The sequence below is a fragment of the Oenanthe melanoleuca genome, chromosome 1A (assembly GCF_029582105.1).
Source record: "Oenanthe melanoleuca isolate GR-GAL-2019-014 chromosome 1A, OMel1.0, whole genome shotgun sequence".
In the NCBI taxonomy this organism is placed as follows: domain Eukaryota; kingdom Metazoa; phylum Chordata; class Aves; order Passeriformes; family Muscicapidae; genus Oenanthe; species Oenanthe melanoleuca.
In genome coordinates this window covers 42,559,478-42,580,125 of record NC_079334.1, presented here as the reverse complement: position 1 = coordinate 42,580,125, position 20,648 = coordinate 42,559,478, and the positions used below count along the sequence as shown (strand labels likewise).

The following is a 20,648-nucleotide window of genomic DNA, read 5'->3' as shown; positions in this document are numbered from 1 at the left end:
TAGTGGCACTTCATTATGTGATCAAGCAGCACTGCAGACTTCAAGATCTCAGAGGATTGTTTGCTTACAGGCATTTTTAAAATTTTAATTTTGCTTACAGGTGTTACAATTTGGTGGCAGATCTCTGGAAGACTTAAATGGGAGAGGGCTAGTAATTAGATACTTGATGAAATTGCTGGACTTAGTTGAAACCAAAAGAAATATGAAAAAAGGTTGTTCAAATCTGATAGACAAGACTTCGTGGTCAGATAAACTGAAAATCAAAGGAGTTATTCATTAAATAGCATTTTTTCAATCAAAACCTGGTAGTGATTGTTTGACTTAAAATTTTTAGTTCTGTTGTGAGAAACCCGAAGAGCGAAAGCAGGATGAAAGACTTGGAAACTATAATAGTGAGTGGGCTGGAAAGAAGAAAGATTAGTTTCAAGAGATGATGAGTGTCAACAGGATTGGAAAAGGTGTTAGGAAGAGAAGAAACTCACTAAAAATGTGTGGGCCTTGATATATAATTAGGAATTAATTTTGAGAAATTGCCTACTGAAAAAACTGTCGAAAGTTGAGATGCTTGGAAGGATAAGCAGAATTGACATTGGCAAACCTCCTGGGAATGATGAAGGATAAAACCAGAGAGGAATTGTCTGAACCTTGATAAAGGCAGTAGTTTCTGTGGGAGTGAGGGTTATTGTTTTTGTGGGTTGGGTTTTTTTGTTTGGGTTTGTTTCTTGGGGTTTTTTTTTGATGGTGGGCTTTTGTTGTTGGTTTTAATAACTTGGGTTCAATTCAGAGGATAGATCCTTCTCTCTTCTTGGTCTCCAGCTTATTCTTGCTTTAACAAAAGGGCATTGGTAGATTTTAAGGTTAGCAGTGGTGTTTTTTATTTTTGAACTGTTTTAAGGATTAAAGATAAAATCATCTCTTAGTAGGCTCAATGCACTGAGGATTAAAGTTTTAAGTATTTTTTATTCTTACAACCTACTGTCTCTTCAGCATTGTATCTAGGGAAACTTGCTGCTTCCTGGATTGAAACACAGTAAGAACAAAATCATTCCCAAGTACTTAGCAATTAGATCCAGAAATTTAAATTCCCCCAGAAATAGCCCAAGATCAAAGACTTACTGTTTACCATCTCTACCCCCCAAATACTGATTATGTATTAGCTCTATCAGAATTCCTGACAGTCTGAGCATTGATCTTCTGAAAGACTTAGAGAGGATACAGGAGTCCAAGTGGTGCTTAAAACAGGATAAATATATATATATATATATAAAAATAAATATATTTATTTATATATTTATATATAGATATTTATATATAGATATATTTACACATACACACATATATATATATATAGGGCAAACAGAGAACAGTGTCATGAGGAGAAGTTTCATAAAACCATATACAATGATGGGATGGTGGTAACAGCAAATATGTAAAAACCCATGGGAAGTGGCAAATGAAAGGTGGTGGCAGGAGGGTAGGTGACAGGAAGGACTTGATCTTTGGCATGAAAGCTGGTTTCCATTTCTCCTGCACTGACAAGTACTTTCAGACCTCAGGAGTTTGAAATAGACAGCAACAGAAGAGTGTCACACACAAAACCTCTAGGTAGGGAAAATCTGCTGAAGTGTGAATCTACAGTTTTGTGGGGTTTATTGTCTTTTACAGACTTCTTTATACAACAGAAGCTTGTTTTGTAGATGACAGCTTCCCTGGTGCTTGTAATTTAATCCTCTAATCCAGTTGTAATCTGATTTATATACAACACTGACTCATGTATAAATATAGGATTATCTGTGACCAAAGATACTTTGGTGACAAGTTGTGTTTGTCACCTAGTTCTTAAATTTATGTGCTGTATCTCAGTGTCTCATCTAACCTGTTGTCTTCTTTCTTTTGGAAGTTGTTCCATTGAGTAGGTTAAACTCAATATGTTTTAAATATGGGTAAATTATGCCTGTTCATTTTATCTGACCTTTAAAATACAAGGTAATATTATAGTTCTAAAAGGCATCAGAATTGGGAACTTTTCTAAGTTCAATTTCCTAAATTATGTGGGGAAGAAATCTATGATTGCACAAGTTCCTTAGGCATGTCCTGCTTCTTTGAGTTAAGATTATGAAAACATTAGATTTTTATCTTGGGGTATAAATGACTAATGCACATCACCATTTATTGCTGATCCACAAAAGATCACTTTCTTGTTTTGTTTGACTCTTATTTGCGTTGGTGTGGTGACTTGAGTCTTCAGTGGTTTTATGTACATTCACTTGTACGAATATCCCAATTGCATGGTTCACAAAATATGGCACAAAAACAAGGGCCGAGATTCTCCACAGGACAAAGTTTATGGTGTGCCTATTTTGCCTGGCTACTTTGACTTGGAAAGGCTAATAGTCAGCCTGACTTGAAAAAAACTGAATACTAACTAAATTGAGTGGTCATGGGTTGTTCCTGGTTCTCTACCTTCTCACGCTCCTTGAGAAGAAGTGTTCATACATTAATTTTCTGAACTATTGAACTTCAGGTTCTGTTCTGAATGATACTAATAACCTGTAATAGACCAGTTTGTATTGTTCCTGCAAGGTTTAATTTGTTTGTTAGCAATCTTTCCCCTTCTCCTTACTCCAGATAGCTTAAATACTTGGTTTCATTGCAGCATGAAATGTTCTACTTATGTGGGTACTGTGTGTGCTTACTTGACCATAATTACACACCTCACAAGCAGTTCACCACCTTAGTATAGTAAATAATTTATATATTAACTTTTTTTGCCACATGCTACCTAAATAAGAAAAAAATCCACATAAGCATTTTTAAACACTAAATGATAAATAGATTAGGATATGCTGGCACAAGCTTTTCAGTGATCATCTCCAGCTGGAAATTTGCCCATTTTATTAGTGTTTATTCTTCTCTTGGCTTCTTGAAGAAACTGTCTTGTGTAATCTCAGTATCTGTGCTGTGTATCTTTCTACTCTATTGTCTGATTGCAGCTACATTCAATTTAGGCATAAACCAAGATGATTAGTTGTTACAAGCTTTATGAAAATAGGCAGTAACAGAAATTGAGTTCCAGTGGAGACTATATTATGGTTACATCCTATTTTACATCAAGAAGTCCGCTTAAGCAAATGCTGCAGTCAAAACCAACCTGTAGCACTGCAGACCTCAGCTCCACATTGCAGAGTTTGGTGGCAACCATAGTTTGAGAAATTTCATCCCTCTATTGTATTGTTCCCTGTGCTGGCACAGTAGTCTTTGTGGGGCCTGACCATGAATCAAATCAAGAAAAAGAAAGAAATATTTGCAGACACTTTCCTAACTAGTCTCTTTAGGACAGTGTGCTTCCTTAAATGAACCACTGCTGTCTCTGAACATTCAGTATCCTGAAAGTACTGTTCTGGACACAGTTATTTTATCATCAGGCAGAATTCTATGGAAAGCTGTAGTCTTTGATGGTATTTGCATAGTAACTCTTTATTCTTTATTTTATAGGGAAGATAAAAAAGTTTTGTTCAGTTTCTAAAGCTGCCATGACCAGAAGTGTAATCTTCCTTTAAGACACCTCACCATCTTGAAACATTGACAGGATTGGTTCTACACAGTTTTGAGAATTAACTCACTTGGAAGCACTAGTGCATCACTAGACACCCTCAGAACAGCCCCTTTCACCTGGCCTGTTGGAGCCAGACTTTGATTTACTGTGAAAGAAGCTGGCCTCTAAGTTCTTGGAACTATTTCTAAATGAGGAATGAGGTGACCTTGGAATTGGAGGGTGGAGGATAACTGGAAGAGATGAAAGGATTTATGGTGACGGGAGAGGTAGGGTTAGAGTGTGGGAAGCAGTGAACAAGGGTGGGACTGGACTTACAGTTAAAAAAAAAAAAAAAAAAAAAGAGATTTTTGCCAAGATTAGGAACTGCAGCCAAGAGGGTGGGGGAAGGAATGAGATGGGGAACATGGGTGGAGATGGGAATTAATTCCACAGAAGCTCTAAAGCCCATGGGCAAATGCAGTGGAGTTTCTCCCTGGCTGGAGGGTGGAGACGCTACATCATGCAAGAAAACCCGCTGCTATTTCTGGTGCCAGAAACAAGTGGGGAGCAGTCAGGTGCTTGTGTCTTCCTCTCTGGATGCCCTCGAGGTGTCTGCAGGAAGCCACAATTGTAAGGCAGGAAATGCAGCGTTCCTGCACCAAGTACCTGAAATTGCTTACTAAAAGATTCAATAAACATGCCATTCACTGCTGTTCTTCTGGTGTCTGCTTGGTTCAGTTTACTGTATTTGTCATCAACTGGGATGTAAATGTAATGTAACTTAATGTAAAAATGAGTTTTTAATGAAATTATTAATCTGCTAACCCAAGAGTAGGTCTAGCCATAACTCAAAATTGCCCTGACGAATTTTTTTTAATGATTTTCATAGTTCTTGTCAAATTTACTCTTAGGCATCACCTAGAGCTCACTGTACAGTTTTCCTTTTTCTTATGTTGATATGGGCAGCAATTTCTTCCAGCTAGTTTTTTGCTAAAATCTGAAGCAGAGATAAGCTAGCAATTATCTGGTGTCTCATGACCCAGATGAGTTACCAAAAAACCTTGTACATTAGGAATGTTCTTTCTACTTTAAGACAGATGGACTTTTTGCTACCAGAAAAGCATGTGTCATTATATTGAGCTGGCTCTGAAGCTTTTTAATATGTGTAGGTGTTACTCATGTCACAGTAAGAAGCCAGAGCAGTGATCCCAAAGAGAAGTGTCTCATCTACTGTAAAGGTTGTTCTAAGTATTCCTAACAAAACATATGTGCATATTTCTGAGGAGTTATATTAAGATATGCAGAGGTCTGTTGGGGATAAAGTGCTGAGCTTGGTTTTGTCTGTTGTGGCCCAGCTAAGATTTTAAGAGGCAAGGACATGATCATGTTAACTGAGTCAGGTAAGGTTTTATGAGTGTAAGGATAGAAACTTCCACTGGTATGTTTGCAATTGATTTCACTATGTATCACTCAGCAGGTAGGTGTAAATTGCAAGCAAGTAGTTTTTTACTGTATTCCTTAAAGCTGCTGTATTACATATTACATAAAAGCTCTGAAAGAACATGTGTGCATATGTACATAGTATATACAGTGAGCAGTGTTTCCATTCTTTAGATAATATTTCCATGCAGTTATGGAACATGCCTTTTGTTTATATTTCCTGTTTGGTAGAAATGCAGGAAATGTAAATGCATTTCTGTCACAAGGTGATACAAAAAAGTTCATATAATTCAATTGACTTAAAATATTTTTCAATGAATTTTTGATTTTTCAGGATGCTAGGGTTGTATGGGAGCTTGAGTAAATACTTGCTAAGGGGACAGGGAGGTCTTAGATAAAATTGTGGGAGAAGTGAGGGTAGTCAGAGATAGTGCTTCCTTTGTTAGGAGTTTATTGGCCAACTGCAGGGTCTTTGGAGCAGGAGGAGTGATTTGGCTTTGTCCACAGTGCAGTTTGCTGAGCATTGATGAACTAAGGAGAACAAAGAAAAGAGGGAAAAAAGTGGAAAAGATTAATACTAAGTTAAAGTAAAATAAAGAGAGTAAATTCATTATGTTAAAACTAAGCAATAGTTCTAAAATAATGTTTAGGTCCATTGCAGCTAATAAATGGAAAGTGTTAGTTGTATTTTCTTCATCAAGAGTTTAAGCTGTTGACTCACCCTAGAGAAGGCAACATTTTTTTTTCCCTTGAACAGTTGTTGTTACTATTTTACACAGTCCATGGTACTCTTAAATACATAAATAAAATAAATAACTCTTTGTTTAGTATGTAAATCAATTCTTTGTGTATAGTTACCCTTGAAATAGCAAAATTCCTTACCAGCTGATTTAAAAATAGAAATTTGCAATGTTTATACCTTTATGTGATTTGTAGGGACAACAAGCCCACTGGACTTTCTAATTTAAATGAGAAAATGTCATTCATTTTCATTGTTGTTTTTTATTTAATTTGGCTTGCTCTGTTCACAATGATTAAATATTTTTTTCCTAATTTAATTCTGACTCCAGCCAGTATAGCTCAGTGTTTATTAGCATGAGCTGTTCAGGATTTTTGGTCTTGGTGGTTTGTTTTGTTTTGGTTTGTTTTTTTTTTTTGTGGGTAGTTGGTTGTGTTTAGTTGGGTTTTTTTAGTTGTGTTGTTTGTGGGAGTTTTTTTGTGTTATTGGGGAGGTGTTCGTGTTTTGTTTTGTTATTTTGTGGTTTTTTGTTTTGTTTTGTTTTTGGTTGGGGTTTTTTTCAAGTTCTGGAAGGCTGTGTGAAGGAAGGAATGCCTTATTTTTCAGGGTATGTTTATATGAATAACCTCTGTTTATTCTGTATCTTTGAGAACATGTGGTAATTTTGTATGAAGTAAGGTTAAAAGGTAAATGGTATGGTACTGTTTCTTTTGGCTATTGCATTAAAGTGTTTGACCTTTAGCAACCTGTCTTTATCTTAGGCAGTAAACTGTTTAGTTCTGCTTATCAAAGGAGACTTCACTGCTCTCTTTCCATGCTGTTCTCATCCAAAACACACTGTATCAATCCAGCATCAGTAGACTTTATCAGCAGCAGCTATTATTCTGTTTAGAGATTAGGCATAAAAAGTTTGTTGTAACAGTACATTTTATTCAGTAAATATTTTCATTTGTAGTTCAATGGTTTCCAGTTTCATTATCTAGATTAGATCTTCTTTTTTATTACCTCCTTATTACCTTGCTCTTTCCCCCAGTTTTAGCAGTTTGACTTGAAATTACTTAGTTTGGTGTCACTGTGAAGTGAGTTATTGTAAACTATTCACACTATATCCTATGTCTCTCTAAAGGTAAGGTTAAAATGGCAACGTAAGTATCTTTGCAGATTTTTGCCAGATTTTCTAATTATTTGGGGATCCCTTCAAATGATCAACATGGTGGTGATAGTTTGAAATTCGATGAAGTGTTTAAACAAGTCTCCCATACCTTCAGTTGTCTGTGTGATTCACCAAAGTGAAGTTCTGCACATTCGAGTATTGGCCAGAGGCAGAATTTGCTCTATCTCCAAAGTGACCATAATTCATGTGGTGCTGCTGGTGATACTCAACAAATCTGTAACCTGCAGGAAGCTGACAGAGTTTGAGGGCAGCTGTTCTATCTTTTTTTTTTTTTTTCATTGACTTGTTAATTTACATGATGCTTTACTGTTGTTACTAGTAAACAAATACTGCTACCATAATCAGCCTCCCTGTTTATAGTTGGAGTAAATAGGCTATTTCATGAAGTAAATCCAAGAAGACTGAGGCTAGACTGCTTGTATCCTTGTGTCAGCATTAGAGTGTCTGACAGGACCAGGGCAGTGATTGTCCTCCTGTACTGGGCACTGGTGAGGTGAATCCTGTGTCCAGTCCTGGGCCCCTCACTACAAGAAGGACATTGAGGTGCTGGAGCTTGTCTGGAGAAGGGCAACAGAGCTGGTGCAGGGGCTGAAACTCAATTCTTAGGAGCAGCTGAGGGAACTAGGGGTGTTTCTCCTGGCAAAAAGGAGGCTCAGGGGGACCTTATCACTCTCTACAGCTGCCTGAAAGGAGGTTGTAGCCAGGTGGGGATCAGTCTGATCAGTCTCTTCTCACAGGTAGCAAGTGGCAGGACAAGAGGAAATGGCCCCAAGTTGCACCAGAGGAAGTTTGGATTTGATACTAGGAAAAAGTCACCAAAACAGTTGTCAAACATTGGAACAGGGTGCTCTGGAATTGCTTGCTATCCGTGGGGGCATTTGAAAGATGTGTAGATGTGGCACTTAGGAACAAGGTTTAGTGGTGCACTTGGCAGTATTATGTTTACAGCTGGACATAAAGGTCTTACAGGTCAACCTTAATGATTCTGTGATTCTGAGTTTTATCTCTTGAGTACTGGAAATACCTCTGTTACTTTTTGATTTGGTGGATTTGTTGCATCATACTGCTACCAAAATTTGTAGGTGTCAGGGATCACAGAAAGCTGCTCTAAGCTGTCTGAAGAATACAAGGCTAAAGCTCTCAAAAAGAAACCCCAGCACAGAACAGTATTTGATGATCCCAGTTTCTTCTCTCTTTTTATAAGGACAGACTGAAGCCAGACTTGAAAAGAATCAAAGCTTTTCAGTGTATGCCAAAATCTGAAGACAAGCAAACACTTTAAAAAGTCATGAGTGTGTTCACATATCTTGCCAAGTTTGCTCCCAATCAGTCCTCTGTCAATTCACCCACCCCATCAGACAACTTCTGGAAAATGTTCAGTGACACTGGATTGAATAGGGCAGACATTCCTTCAATGAGTTTGATAGGTAACAGTTCTTGTGCTGAAATGCTGCAGCCTTGCGTCACTATCTCATTAAGGAGAGCTTGAAAAGAGACTGCAGAAAGCCTGTGTTCTTAGAAGATATTTTCAAGTACAAAATGGGCTTGTTTTTCACAATGAAAAAGGCCAGTGATTTCCAAGCTCTTTGGAACCAGCTAATCACTGTGATTCTTCAGCATTACTTATGCCTGTAACCCAAACTTATCAAATAATTAATTCCAAGTACCGTGGGATACAGTCAGTGATACATCCACTCAGAAAACGGAGAACTTGTACTACATTCCCTCAGAACCACAGTTGGTAATTGCTGCCCTAAGACATATGATTTACTAACCATAAAAGACAATTTCTACTCTTTGTGGCTTTCTCTTTAGGGAGAGACATGCTTTCAGTTTTTACCAATTTTTGGATCAGATTTCTGCTTCCAAATTGATGTGGAAATTACTAGAATTGTGGGAACAGATTTAGAAGGAGAGATAGTTTGTGTGTTGAATGCTAAAAACACAAGGAATGAACATAGTTTTAATAAGAAATGAGGCTTCATCATACAGGTTCTTTGACCTGCTCCAACCCCAGCCATTGTGCCAGCTTCACGTTCTGTTTCTATAAATATTTTGTATTTGACTGAAGTTGCATACTAAAATATGCATAAGCACAGATCCTGTGTGCTTTATCTGGCTGGGTTAGGTGGAAGTTCTGTGAATGTTTCCAGATTAGCTCAAGGTGGACACACTAGTGTAAAGCTATAGATAAATATCCTCTTTAGATGTTTTCCATAGCTGCTCATCACTTCCTCACCCAGGATAGGAGATTCCTCCTGCAGCCCAACTGCTGTCCTAGCATGTGACCTTGTCAGGCTGGTTTTGCCTGAGAATTCATTTTAGGGGTAGTCCTCTATATTATTGGCTCACACAAGCAAGTGGAGTGATGGTTTCTGGTATAGGGATGCTGACAGCTGGGAAGGGGGAATAGCCTTTTCAGCCCTCACAGCTGCATGTGGAAAAATATATCTATCCACAAGCTAAGGAAAGATTAGAGAAGTCTTCCAAAATAATTTACTTTTTTGTTTATTTGGTTTTAGATTTGAAATTATTTTAAATAAGTAAATGATGAGTGGCTATTTCAAGGGTAAAGGCAGGACAGTGACTTGGACTTGAAAAAAATTTGATTCATTATTGAGGCACTAATAAAACTGATTTGTGAGGCTAGTATAATGTGTGAAGTAATTCTAAACCTTCAGAAGCAGTAAGGTTTAACATAAATTAGGCCATAAAATGTTGGTCATCGAAGTAATTGTTTTTCTTCTTGCAGCTGTTGCTTTTCTTTTCTGAAAAGCTGTTCATTACATGCAGTAGTTTACTTGCTTGGTGTAGTATTTTCTTTATGCTGCATATGTGATGAAAAAAATCTTTCCTTTGGCATGCAATTTCAAACTTGCTTTAGCATATTTTTAAACATTAAAGAAAAAAAATTATGTTGCTCTTTATATAGTGATGGGGAGGAAATGTCTTGTAAGGATTGGTTCTTAAATTCATTGATCCACAAGCTTTGAATCTATTTTAGCAATGCTGCTGCCATTTAATTGTGCTACTAAGCTGCTCAGAATTGCTCTTAATTGTAAAGAAATGGATTTTTTTGTTGTTGTTTTTTTCTATTACTGCTTATTTTCATTGTGCAGTTAGAGAAAATACAGGCAATCCACACCTCAGGGGGAAATGCTGTCTTCCCATTAACAAAAATGAGCCCACTTAATGCAGAATGTTGTTGAATCTGAGAATATTTGTAGCTCAGGATATTTGTTCAAAGTGGGATGACTTTTGTTGAGGGAAAAGTAAGTCATCACAAGTCAGTTCTTGGTAAAATCAAATGCATTGTTTTTGATCTTAACTTCAACAGTCAATCTGTGTAGATTTTGAATTACAGTACATTTAATACAAAATATTTGTCTGGTTTTATGACAAGGAAGATTCGTTTGTCATTTTATTGTTGCTGTTAATATACAGCTCATTTTGCTAAAGCTTAAATGAATATCACTTTCCTTTATGATCAGTGGACGTATCTGAAAATTATTTAAAGCGTTTTGAACAAGACAATTAACAGAGTCTTTTGTGGACAAACTTCACCCTTCCTGTTTTGGATGGAGCAATAATTTTACTGTGGATCAGATTTAGGAAGTGGCTTTCCATCAATTCAGTATTTTATAAATAAAAAGTTGTAGGGTGAGGCCCTTCCTTTGGCATAAAGCAGATTATTTCCTGTTTAATCCTGAACTGGTGTATTTCAACCATTGGAAGTTTTCTAGCATCTGTTGGAGAGGAGTTTTTAGGATTTTGTTTTCATTTATGCTTGTACAAAAATACAACTTCTATGTTTGCATATTACTATAGAACAAAGAGAAATTATTAGACATACAAATAGTTGCCCTTTTACAACTTTTGGACTTGGCTGCACAGTTATTTGTCCCTTGGCATTCTTGAACATGCAGCTGCATATTCTTACACATGAGCTGAAAAGATGTCATTGTCACATCTTCAAGAGATCATCAGTACTTCCAGTGAGATTTAGAAACTGATCTGTTTTGATTGCAATGGGTATTTTGATTACATATTTATCATTTCCTTGCACAAGGCACACACTTTCTATAAGAATATGTAGGAGGCAGAATTTAAACTCTTACTGCTGTTTTACCTAAGGAACACACAAGTTAATGAAGTAACTCTACCCTCATCCAACACATCTGTTGTAAAGAAGCCTATGAAATCTAGGCCACACACAAACTGGTCTCCAAGGGCCTGTAGTTGGTGTTAAAATGCTGTTATTATGTGGTCTGATTGGTTTAGTAAAGAATTATCTCCAGTAAAACCATGTAACATAATAGTTCTTGCTCTCCCACATGGGAGCTACTTCTGCTTGACTGAGCAAGACATTTCTTGAGGAGGTAATAATACACTTGTTCTTGCCAAAATGTAACATTAAATGAAGTGTATCATCATGTGCATTTCTATTGTGTACCAGTTCTTGTTCGTTTGAACATGTGTTTTAAAGTTTGTGTCAAGTCTTCCACCGTAGTATTAAAAAAGAGTTAAGTAAACACATGGATTTCCTAACTATATTTAAAATCAATTCTTGTTTCTTGTTGAAAACTTGTGTGTAGTAGTTTTAAAGCAATGAGTAACTATTTGGAATTTTTAAGTTTTCATAAATGAAAACTCTGTTTTTCTAGATAGGACCAACTTTTGTTATAATTGTTCTGAATTATACAGCCTTGGTCTACAGATCTGTCCTTGGGTAACCACAACTGTTACCAAGGGGCTTCCAGGAGACTTTTCAGTCAGATATTTAGATGCCAAAAATGGTGGGTGTTCATTCTGAAAGTTGATTAAATCTATTGAAGTTCCTAAAAAGGAACTTAAAAGTTTCATTGGAAAGGGAGTCAGAATAGCACTTAAGTGCAAATAACTTTAATGTTTTGCATATCTTCAGTAAGAAGCAAATTAACAGGAAATTGTTCATTATTACATAATAGATTAAATAACTTGTTTATCCCAATTTGCATTTCAAAAGTATCTAATTTGTCTATAAACACATTGATTAATGGGTGCAGAGAATATTACATAGATACAGGGCAAAATTGTTAGTGTGTTTTTAAGAAAGGAATAGAGTACACTTCTTGATATTTTATAATTAAAAATTGTACCCCATTGTAAACTGTATACTATCGTAACCAAGCATTGAATTTGTTCCATGTTAGTTTAGTTTTTTGTGACTATAAAAAATAGTTCATTTTGGTTGAAAATCAGTTTTAAATGTCTTGATGATGAAAATTGTCTGCAAGTGGTTTAATGACAGCTCTGAGCATTCTTTGCACTATGGAGCTATAAACTTATATTTTGTACTCATAGACATAACTGTGCAGTTACATTGCCACTGCAGAGATGAAAATTTTGTGTATTCTTTTCGTAGAGGAGTAACTTATTCTAGTTTAGAAGAGTAAATTTTGGGTAAGTTAATGAAATCTAATTTACATGGTTGAAAAAAATTCCAAGATAACATAAAAATAAATTAAAAATAAGAGATTTGGGGAGAGATAATAATTCCTTTTAAAAGAAGATGCCATTGACAAAGAAAAAGCCGTAATAGTGGCAATTCAGTGTTTAGTAGTTTTCCAATTTGCTTAAGATTACATGCACAATTAAAATGCAAATTTGACTGCATATGCAATCAGCCTAGAGTTAGGTCTACATTTCAAAAAAATTCAGTATTGTTTTTAGTTAGGAGTAGAAGAAAAAAGATACCTTATAGTCTGTCTCACCCATACTGGGAAAACCTTGCACAGACATGGCTTGGTTAATAGGAGAGTGGTTTGTCAGACTTAGTTTAGGTCTGCTGAGGAGGGGAAATAAGAAGCTGGTTTATACCACCAGAGGGCTATACCAAACCAGCTATCATAGTTTAGGTGAGGGAACAAAAGCTGTTATCTCTGTCCGGTGTAGGGGGGCCCTGGGGCATCACTGAAGTGAGGGAAATTCCCAGCAGTTTGCTCATGGAGTGTCTGGAATGGACACAGTATGGCTTTCAAACTGGTACTTGTGCCCTGTACCTTGATGCTCTGCCTTTCAGACAAATACCAGTGAGCATGTTGCTTCTTTCCTTCTTGCATAGAGTATTTGATACTTGTGGGAAATATGCCCATAGTAACTGAAAAGCTTGTGTCTTCTGAAAGATAGTATATTAAATGAGCACTTGAGTGAATCACAGATGCAGGATTGTGATTGCTGGGCATGTTGGGTCTTCTCAAAGTGAGTTAGTATCTAAAGGTTGCAGGCTATTTAACGTGGTTTGTGAGGCACAACCCTAGCTTTAACTGAGCCTTGGGGGTCTTTGGCCTTTGGATGAGGAGCTGAGAGCAGGCATCTCTGCAGATGAGTGCTGACTCACAGGCACAGGCTGTGGTGCAGAGCTGCTCAGAGTCCAGACCTGCGTCGTGCTGCTCTGAAGGAATTCTGGTGGAGGCGAGAGAGTGTTGGGTGAATCTTGAAATGTATGTAATGCTAAAAATACTCCAAAAAATCCAGGAAAGGCTGTGAGGAAAAACAGCAAGGTGTCGGAAATTACAGATTAAATCATGGGCATCAATTTCACTTGCTAAATCATCATATCCACCTAATTGATGTGGTCTTTATCATGTTTGCTGGTCCTGCTTGTCCTTGTGAGCAGAAGTACCCCCTTCTGCACTGGAGTTTGCCCATCTCCTGCATACAGCTGCTCAAGCCTGACATATGCAACTCTCTGGATGAATTCTATTGAAGAGACTTTCAGGTGTGCACTCAAAACAACTGTCACAGTGTCATATTCATTCAAAACTGTATTTGGAAAGTTTTAATACCTGCCTGTAAAATAAAGCACATCCATTAGAACAGTTCTCCTAGAAATGAGAAGTGTAGATTTCATTTGAGTCCTTTCTGAGTCAGGAAAAATTTGCATCTCCCATTTGCTACTCAGTTCTACTTTCTACAAGCTGTAGACATGAGATACACAGAGGCTAACTTTTGTATCCTAGTGGGACCAGTCTTCCAGAGTAATTCCAATTATCAGAGGACCTCTCTTGTTTCCCTTTTCCTCAAAGCCTGTTTAGAATATATGCTGTGATTTTAGCTGTTCTGTGTCACTTTGAGAAGTTAAAAAAGCTTTCTTTGGACAGACTGTAGAGCTGAGCTGGGGAAACTTGGTTCATGGGTTGAAATAAGGCTTGTCCTCATCCCTTTGAATATTGCTATTTGCTCTTGCTGTTGAAATAAAGCTGGCCAGATATGCAAGATTGCTCTTATGATTCTTCTACAGCCTGTACTGATTTGCAGGGGAGGACATCCAAAGTTCTAGTTTGCATTGTCATTACTGTTTATGTTGTCCAACAGCTTTTTTGAACAAAGTGTATGTGTGACTCTGGAACAGTTTTGAAGAAAAACATGGTGCTGTGCTAATCAGAAAATTATATGGACTTTGTCAGTGAGTAGTAGGCATGTTGTCAAGGTACTCCCTAGCCATGTGTAATTTCACCCATCAGCAAAGCCATTCAATATGTTTTTATTTGGTTTAAGCCAAGCCCATTTTTAGATTATCATTGAAAAAGGGATATAGCAGTCAAAGACATGAGCAGTCCCCATGTACTTGCTTCTGCCCCTCTTTCTTCCTGTTCAGAGGTTAACACTCCACAGCTGAGCTGGAAGAAGAGAGTGTGTGGTATCCATAATTTTTTCCATGTCAGTGTCATGCTTTGTAATTCAAGGCAGTGTTGATGGCACTTTGAAGTTCACTGTGAAAACTTGGCATAGATGTAGATGAGGGAGTTCTCAGAAGTTTAATTCTGCTGAGGAGTTCTAGGGCTTGATTGCCTCCAACTTGGGTGACTGATACCTCCATTTCTCTAACTAGATCGGGAAGTAAATGTCTTTTAGCTATATTTAAACAGTTCTAAGTGCAAATTTTGGTATAGCTTTCTCAAATAAATGAGGTGTGTTCACTACCATATTGCATGCAGATGCATCACAGCTTTCTATTTGCATCAAGTACTTACACGGAGAATGGCACAGCAAAGGGCTGATCTCAGCCAGAGCCTCTATGCCCTTATCATATAACATTCTAAAATTCCTTGAGAATAATATAAAAGTATGCATATTTGTGATCCTGTGACCTCACAGATGCCAGATGTGCTGATTTTGGAAAACACTTCAAAGAACTTGAATGTAGCTCAAATACTTGTCATGCATGAGAGAAGCAAGAGTGCATCTATCCATCAATCTATATATATATGTAGATATATATATATACAGTGTGTGTATATAAAATTATATTTTTGTATTTGGAAGTAGAACAGCTGTTTCTACTTCATCTGCTTACTAAAGTTTTACATGCTCTTTCCATTGTACTGGTGCTGTAGCTGAGGTCAGAGAATGAAAGTATGCTAGGGCCTTGGTAAATGATCACCTTGTGGCTCTAGCTGTTTTCAGAATTATCTGATTTATATGTCAGACAGAATAATCATGTCATTGGTATCATTCCCTTTCTTGTTTTTCATTTAAAAAATGTTATTTCTTATTTCTCCACACATGGAATCATTTTCAGGTTTTAGTTCCAGATGTTTACAGATGAGCTTTCCATGGTCTGAACTCAAAATCAGTATCAGCTGGAATTTTAAAGACAGGGTTATTTTCATATGTTGTTGGGTCACAAGTTCTTCAAGTATTTTTCTACAATAGAGCTCTTTTTGCATAGTTGGAATATTTTCTGCAGTTTTCTTTCTACCTCAAGCATCAGATTCTCATCTTATTTTTCAGAAATAGCCTCCTTTTATTCTGTCTAAAGATAGATATTAATGTCATGCCACCATTCCTCTTCTTTCAAGAGCTTTCACTGCTCTCACAAATTTTTCAAATAGTTGATTGTACCATTATGCTGTAATTAATTAGCATATTCTGTATTGATTTTTTTGTAATTGATAATCTCCATTTCCTTCTATAAAGCATAGTAACATATCTCTGAAAGTTGGTAGTTGTGCCACATAAACTGGTTTATGAAGTTTTCACTTTAAGGCCATGGCTCAGAGTTATTTCAGTTGTGCTGATGCATCACGTTTTAGAATTGAATCACTGAATCACATTAATTTGGAGGAAGTAATTTTAAAAGGGAGCACCTCAGTGATGCAATTTACATTGCAGCTATACAAATAGATTTATCAGTACAATTGTGAAGGAGACAGATTGTACCAGGAGGATCAGAGTTACCAGCTGGGGCAGAAAGCTTGTTGAGAGAAAATTGCTCAATTATTGTTAGAGGACCTGAGCTGTTTTCTTTGTTTTCCATTGTTAAAATTGCCTTCCTGCTCCACCTTTGCCCTCTTCCCCTAATTTAGGTAAATTCTATTTTTTAAAAGTCTTTTGTCACCAAGTATTGAAAACGTTCTTCTCTTGGATAAAGGTGTTTAATTCCCAGATTGTTGTGACAGCAAAGTGACTTCTGAATTCAGATTCAGCAATGACAAGGGCTCTCTTGATTTTCTTCCAAGTCTTTTGTGAAAGTTTGGAAGAAAAATGTGCTTAGCTCAAGCTAGTATGTGAATGCTAAGAGTCAGAGAATTTCATCTGAGGTTAGTTCTTTGTGGTGTGTGGGAGAATTAGCAGGTAGCATTAGTTTGCCTAATGGCATTAGGTCTGTCCTTAGTTTGCAGACCCATGAAAAGTAGAGCATTTCCTTCAGCTGTAGCCTTGGGTGCCTCCCCATGCAGCTCTTTCTGAGCTTTCTCTTTGGGAAAAGAGAAAAAAAGTAATATAGATTTTTCTCTGAAATTATTTTACCATGTTTTACTTGCTGTACAGCTGTACAGCATGAGCTCAGAGTCTGGGTTTTGTGCTCTTATTTTACTACCAAAGGGCTACAAAGCAGGAAACAAACCTGTCTCTGAAAAAACACTGTGTCCACACTTAAAAATGTTTAGCTCAAGTTTGGTTTGGGCTACACTCTTCTTTTTGACTTGTTACTCTCCACTGAAAATTAGTTTCTTCCACAAGGTTCTCTTTCATTTGCCAACCAGTGTTTGAAAAGTGGATCTGATCATAAACTGTTTTCCTAGACTATGCTGTTAAGCATTTGACAGTTGTCTTCATTAAAGGTATCATGATGATTGTTGTGTTTCTAAGAATAGTTTAGTTTTGTACAGAATGTTGGCACTTTCTGTTGTTTTTTCTGATATGAAGGTCCTTGAGCTGGCCTCAAACTGGTTCTTACAAATGGGCTCTTAGGGTGGGTTTTCATTGGGGGAGGGATGGATGTGTTTTGTTTGTTTTTTTCCTTTGAATTTTTAGTAAAAGGGAATTGCTTAATAGAGTTGTATCATTTCTGTGCACAGTAAAGATAAATGTGAAAGGAAAGGGTTGCACATCTCTGTGGAAAACAAGTTCTAAGACAAGTAGGCAATACCAAAATATACTTGGAAGAATATCAACATTTTAGCTTTCTTTCCTCAAAAAAAGATGTATGGAGATAGAAAACTAGCTTATCTTCAGTCAAAAAGCTAATGTATTTTCTAAATGGAAATTGGCCTAAGAGCTTTGAAAATGAGCTGCATCTGGCAGTTGGAAGACTTTGAGAAGTTCCTTTTTTGCTGGGTGTTCAGATTAATAAACCTAGCTGGTATCTGGAAAAAAAAAATTAAATGTCAGTCACTTGCTTTGGAAACTTTGCATGGCCAGATGTTTGTTGCTGAAAAGCAGTTGCAGTGCTAATGAAAAGTTACTTCACCTCAAATGTGGTGCATGACTGACTTGCAAACTCTTCATTCTTCGTGGGAGAAGGTCAGATGGGTTCAGCTAAACCACTGCCAGGACTTCTTTAATCCTTAGTGATTGAATCACCAATGCATCCAAACTAATTAAAGTAATCCTTTTCAAGGACTTCTACAAGAAACAGATATCCGACAAAATTTGATGAAATTATTTAAACACAACTAGTATTTAAAGTATTATTGGTGCTTTCTATGAAGATTGAGATTGCTAGACATTTCACAGTTTAATTTTAAATATATTGAAATGAAAAGAAAATCTGGTTTAGCATTTGTACTTTGCTCTACTGTTACTTATTAAATATTGCTGCAAGGGGAACTTCATTTCTGTATTATGGTTTTTCATCCCATAAATGTTTTGGTTTTTTTGTATCCAGATAGTGCTGTGCTAGTTACATTTTTATTAGCACAGGTCAGAAGAGAGGAGATGGCCAGTAAGATTTACAGCTGAAACTCACATTAAATCCAATATCCTTTGTTGCATTTGGGTCTAACTCAATAAGGGCTGTTGGTGTGCTAATGTAAAGAATTTTGCATTTAATAATTTTCTAAAATGTGTTGTTTCTAGGTCTACAGACAGGACTGTGAAACCTTTGGCATGGTAGTGAAGATGCTGATTGATAAAGATCCATCATTAGAGAAGTCCATTCAGTTTGCCCTGCGGCAGAATTTGCATGAAATAGGTGAGCGATGCATTGAAGAACTGAAACATTTCATTGCTCAGTACGATGCTGCCAACCAAGATGTGTCAGAGCCCTTCAAAGAGGGCTCATACTAAGGACAGAAATATGCTTTTGGATCCTCTGCATTGTGTCTGGCATAGTAGAAAAATCTGCTTTTGCAGGGAAAGAGGAGCTCCTTTTGGAGGTTTGAGCCCAAGGCCTGCACTCCTTTGTAAAATAGCTCAGGTGGCTGTTCCCTTGTCCACTCTACTCTCCACAATTGTATTCATCCCACCTGTTCTTGTTGACATATATTCCTTTGAAGGGATGTTCTTTTCAAAAATGCTGTAAAGCAATTAACTATTTTTGAAACCTTATACAGGTACTTTGGGAAAAAATGGTCAGTCTGATGTCTGTATACTTATGTTTTGATGCTTATAAGTGTAACTTGAAGCATTGTATTTTTTATTAAAATTACATGAAGCCACTCTCATTCCTCAAGTTATGCAGAAATATGTCTTGTTATCATACATACTATAGGAAGAGAAAACTTGCAAAATTGGTCACAATTATGATCTAAATTGTTTATTCTGGTTTAGTTTAAAAATTCAGATAAATTTGTAAAATTAGGGGTTATCTCTAGTCTCTGACTGCCAGAGCAATTAACCACTTGATGTTAGAAGTGCAGGTTTTACAAATGCCTTTAAAATTCTGGTGTTTTCCATATCATGACTCATTACTAGTAAGCAGTATTATGTAGGATGGATTCAATTTTTTGCTACTATTTGCTCCTTTTTTGACTACACTGTACAGAATGTAGCTGTAGGCAGCCACTGAGCAAGGAAAGGTCGCTTTTCCTACTGTCACTCTCACCACTTACAACTTCTCAAGCATTTTCATCCAGCAGTTTTGCCAATAAGGAGGCTGTGTGTAATCTTTATTTCGAGTTTCAAGAAGGAGCAGGAATTGGGGTGTTGAGTATGGGCAAGGAATGTGAGCAGGACCATCTCTCCAGTAAACCCGGGTTGCTTTGGATTAATACAAAGTTTATCCCTAAGTCCTCAAATTCACTATAATTTCACACCTAGGTGATTCTGGTTAGTGTCTGGTACTGCTTTTGACCTGATAGAACAGGGGAACAAGGTTTGAGGAAAGCCGAGAGGTTCCCAGTGAAAAATATTTAGGACTCAGTGGAATCCTGATAAATACATTTATTGAGGTACTGGTTTTATATGAACATTTTAGGAAAGCGATAATTTGAGTCATAATCATAAAGAGGTAAGTATAAGCATGATTTTTTTGTATACCATTTGCATTTAGAACATGGGAAACTCTGTAAAAGGACAAATAACTAAACTCACTAGTTCCAGATTTCATCAGAATGGAGTGCAGAAACACAAACGAAGTTGCAACGATTTTGCGTGTGCAAGGTACTGTATGTATCACAGCATCTTACACATGCAAATCTTGATATGATATATTAAATATGTATTGCATCAGTTTCCTGAGATGCCTGGTTAGTTCTCATCTCAGTAAGGGGAGGTTTTGGTGTTACCTTTTCTTGTTTTCTAAGAGTTCACATTGCTCCAAGGAGATGACCTACAGCTACCCTTGTTAGCACCTGGGATTGTGTGGGCTTCACAGTGAGTGGAAACCAGCTCATGGATCCTCATTTGGGGAGGGAGAGAGGGGAAGAGAGGCAAGCTGTTGTGCCATAGTAGTGGGACTTGATCTGCCCCTTCTGGCAACAACCTGGTTTACTGAGATCAGTCAAAGTCTTCCCAGATGCAGAAGCATAACTACAACATTTCACTACTTGCCTACAGGACTAAGAGCCTTCAGGATGTTACATTGTTTCTACTTTGGGTTAGAAATGCTGATGGAAAAATAAAAAAATTGTGTGTAATATATTTTTTATTAAAAATCTCCATTGTTACTGTACAGTTTGTTAGGAGTTTCCTTTGTTAGAAGCTTGATTAAGTTTACTATTATAAAAGTATCCAAAAATTTTCAAGTGCTTTTCTGTAAAGTAAGACCTAAGTTTACAGTCACAGAATCATAGAATATTCCAAGTTGGAAGAGACCTGCAGTGTTGCTTGAGTCCCACTCCTTGCTCCTCACAGAACCATTAGAAGCATTGTGCAGATGTTCCTTTGGCAGGCTTGGGGCTATCCCACTTCCCTAGGGAGCCTGTTCCAGTGACTAACCACCCTCTCATGCCCAGTCTGAGCTTCCCCTGGCAGCTTCATTCCATTTCCCTGAGTCCTGGTCACCAGAGAGAATTCATTGTCTGCCCCTCTGCTGCCCACCTTGAGGGAGCCGT

The 20,648-nt window shown here is 37.1% G+C and overlaps 1 protein-coding gene across 5 annotated transcripts in view; it reads left to right on the top strand.

Moving 5' to 3' along the window:
* The window catches only part of PPHLN1 (periphilin 1), a 59,781-nt gene extending 39,530 nt beyond the window's left edge, over positions 1-20,251 (top strand). For all 5 annotated transcript variants that reach the window (XM_056508077.1, XM_056508068.1, XM_056508052.1 and 2 more), the window contains one exon: positions 18,232-20,251. In XM_056508077.1, coding sequence (XP_056364052.1) covers positions 18,232-18,441 — 210 coding nt within the window. In that variant the 3' untranslated portion in view covers positions 18,442-20,251. The remainder of the gene's footprint in view (positions 1-18,231) is intronic.
* Positions 20,252-20,648: the final 397 nt, after the last annotated feature.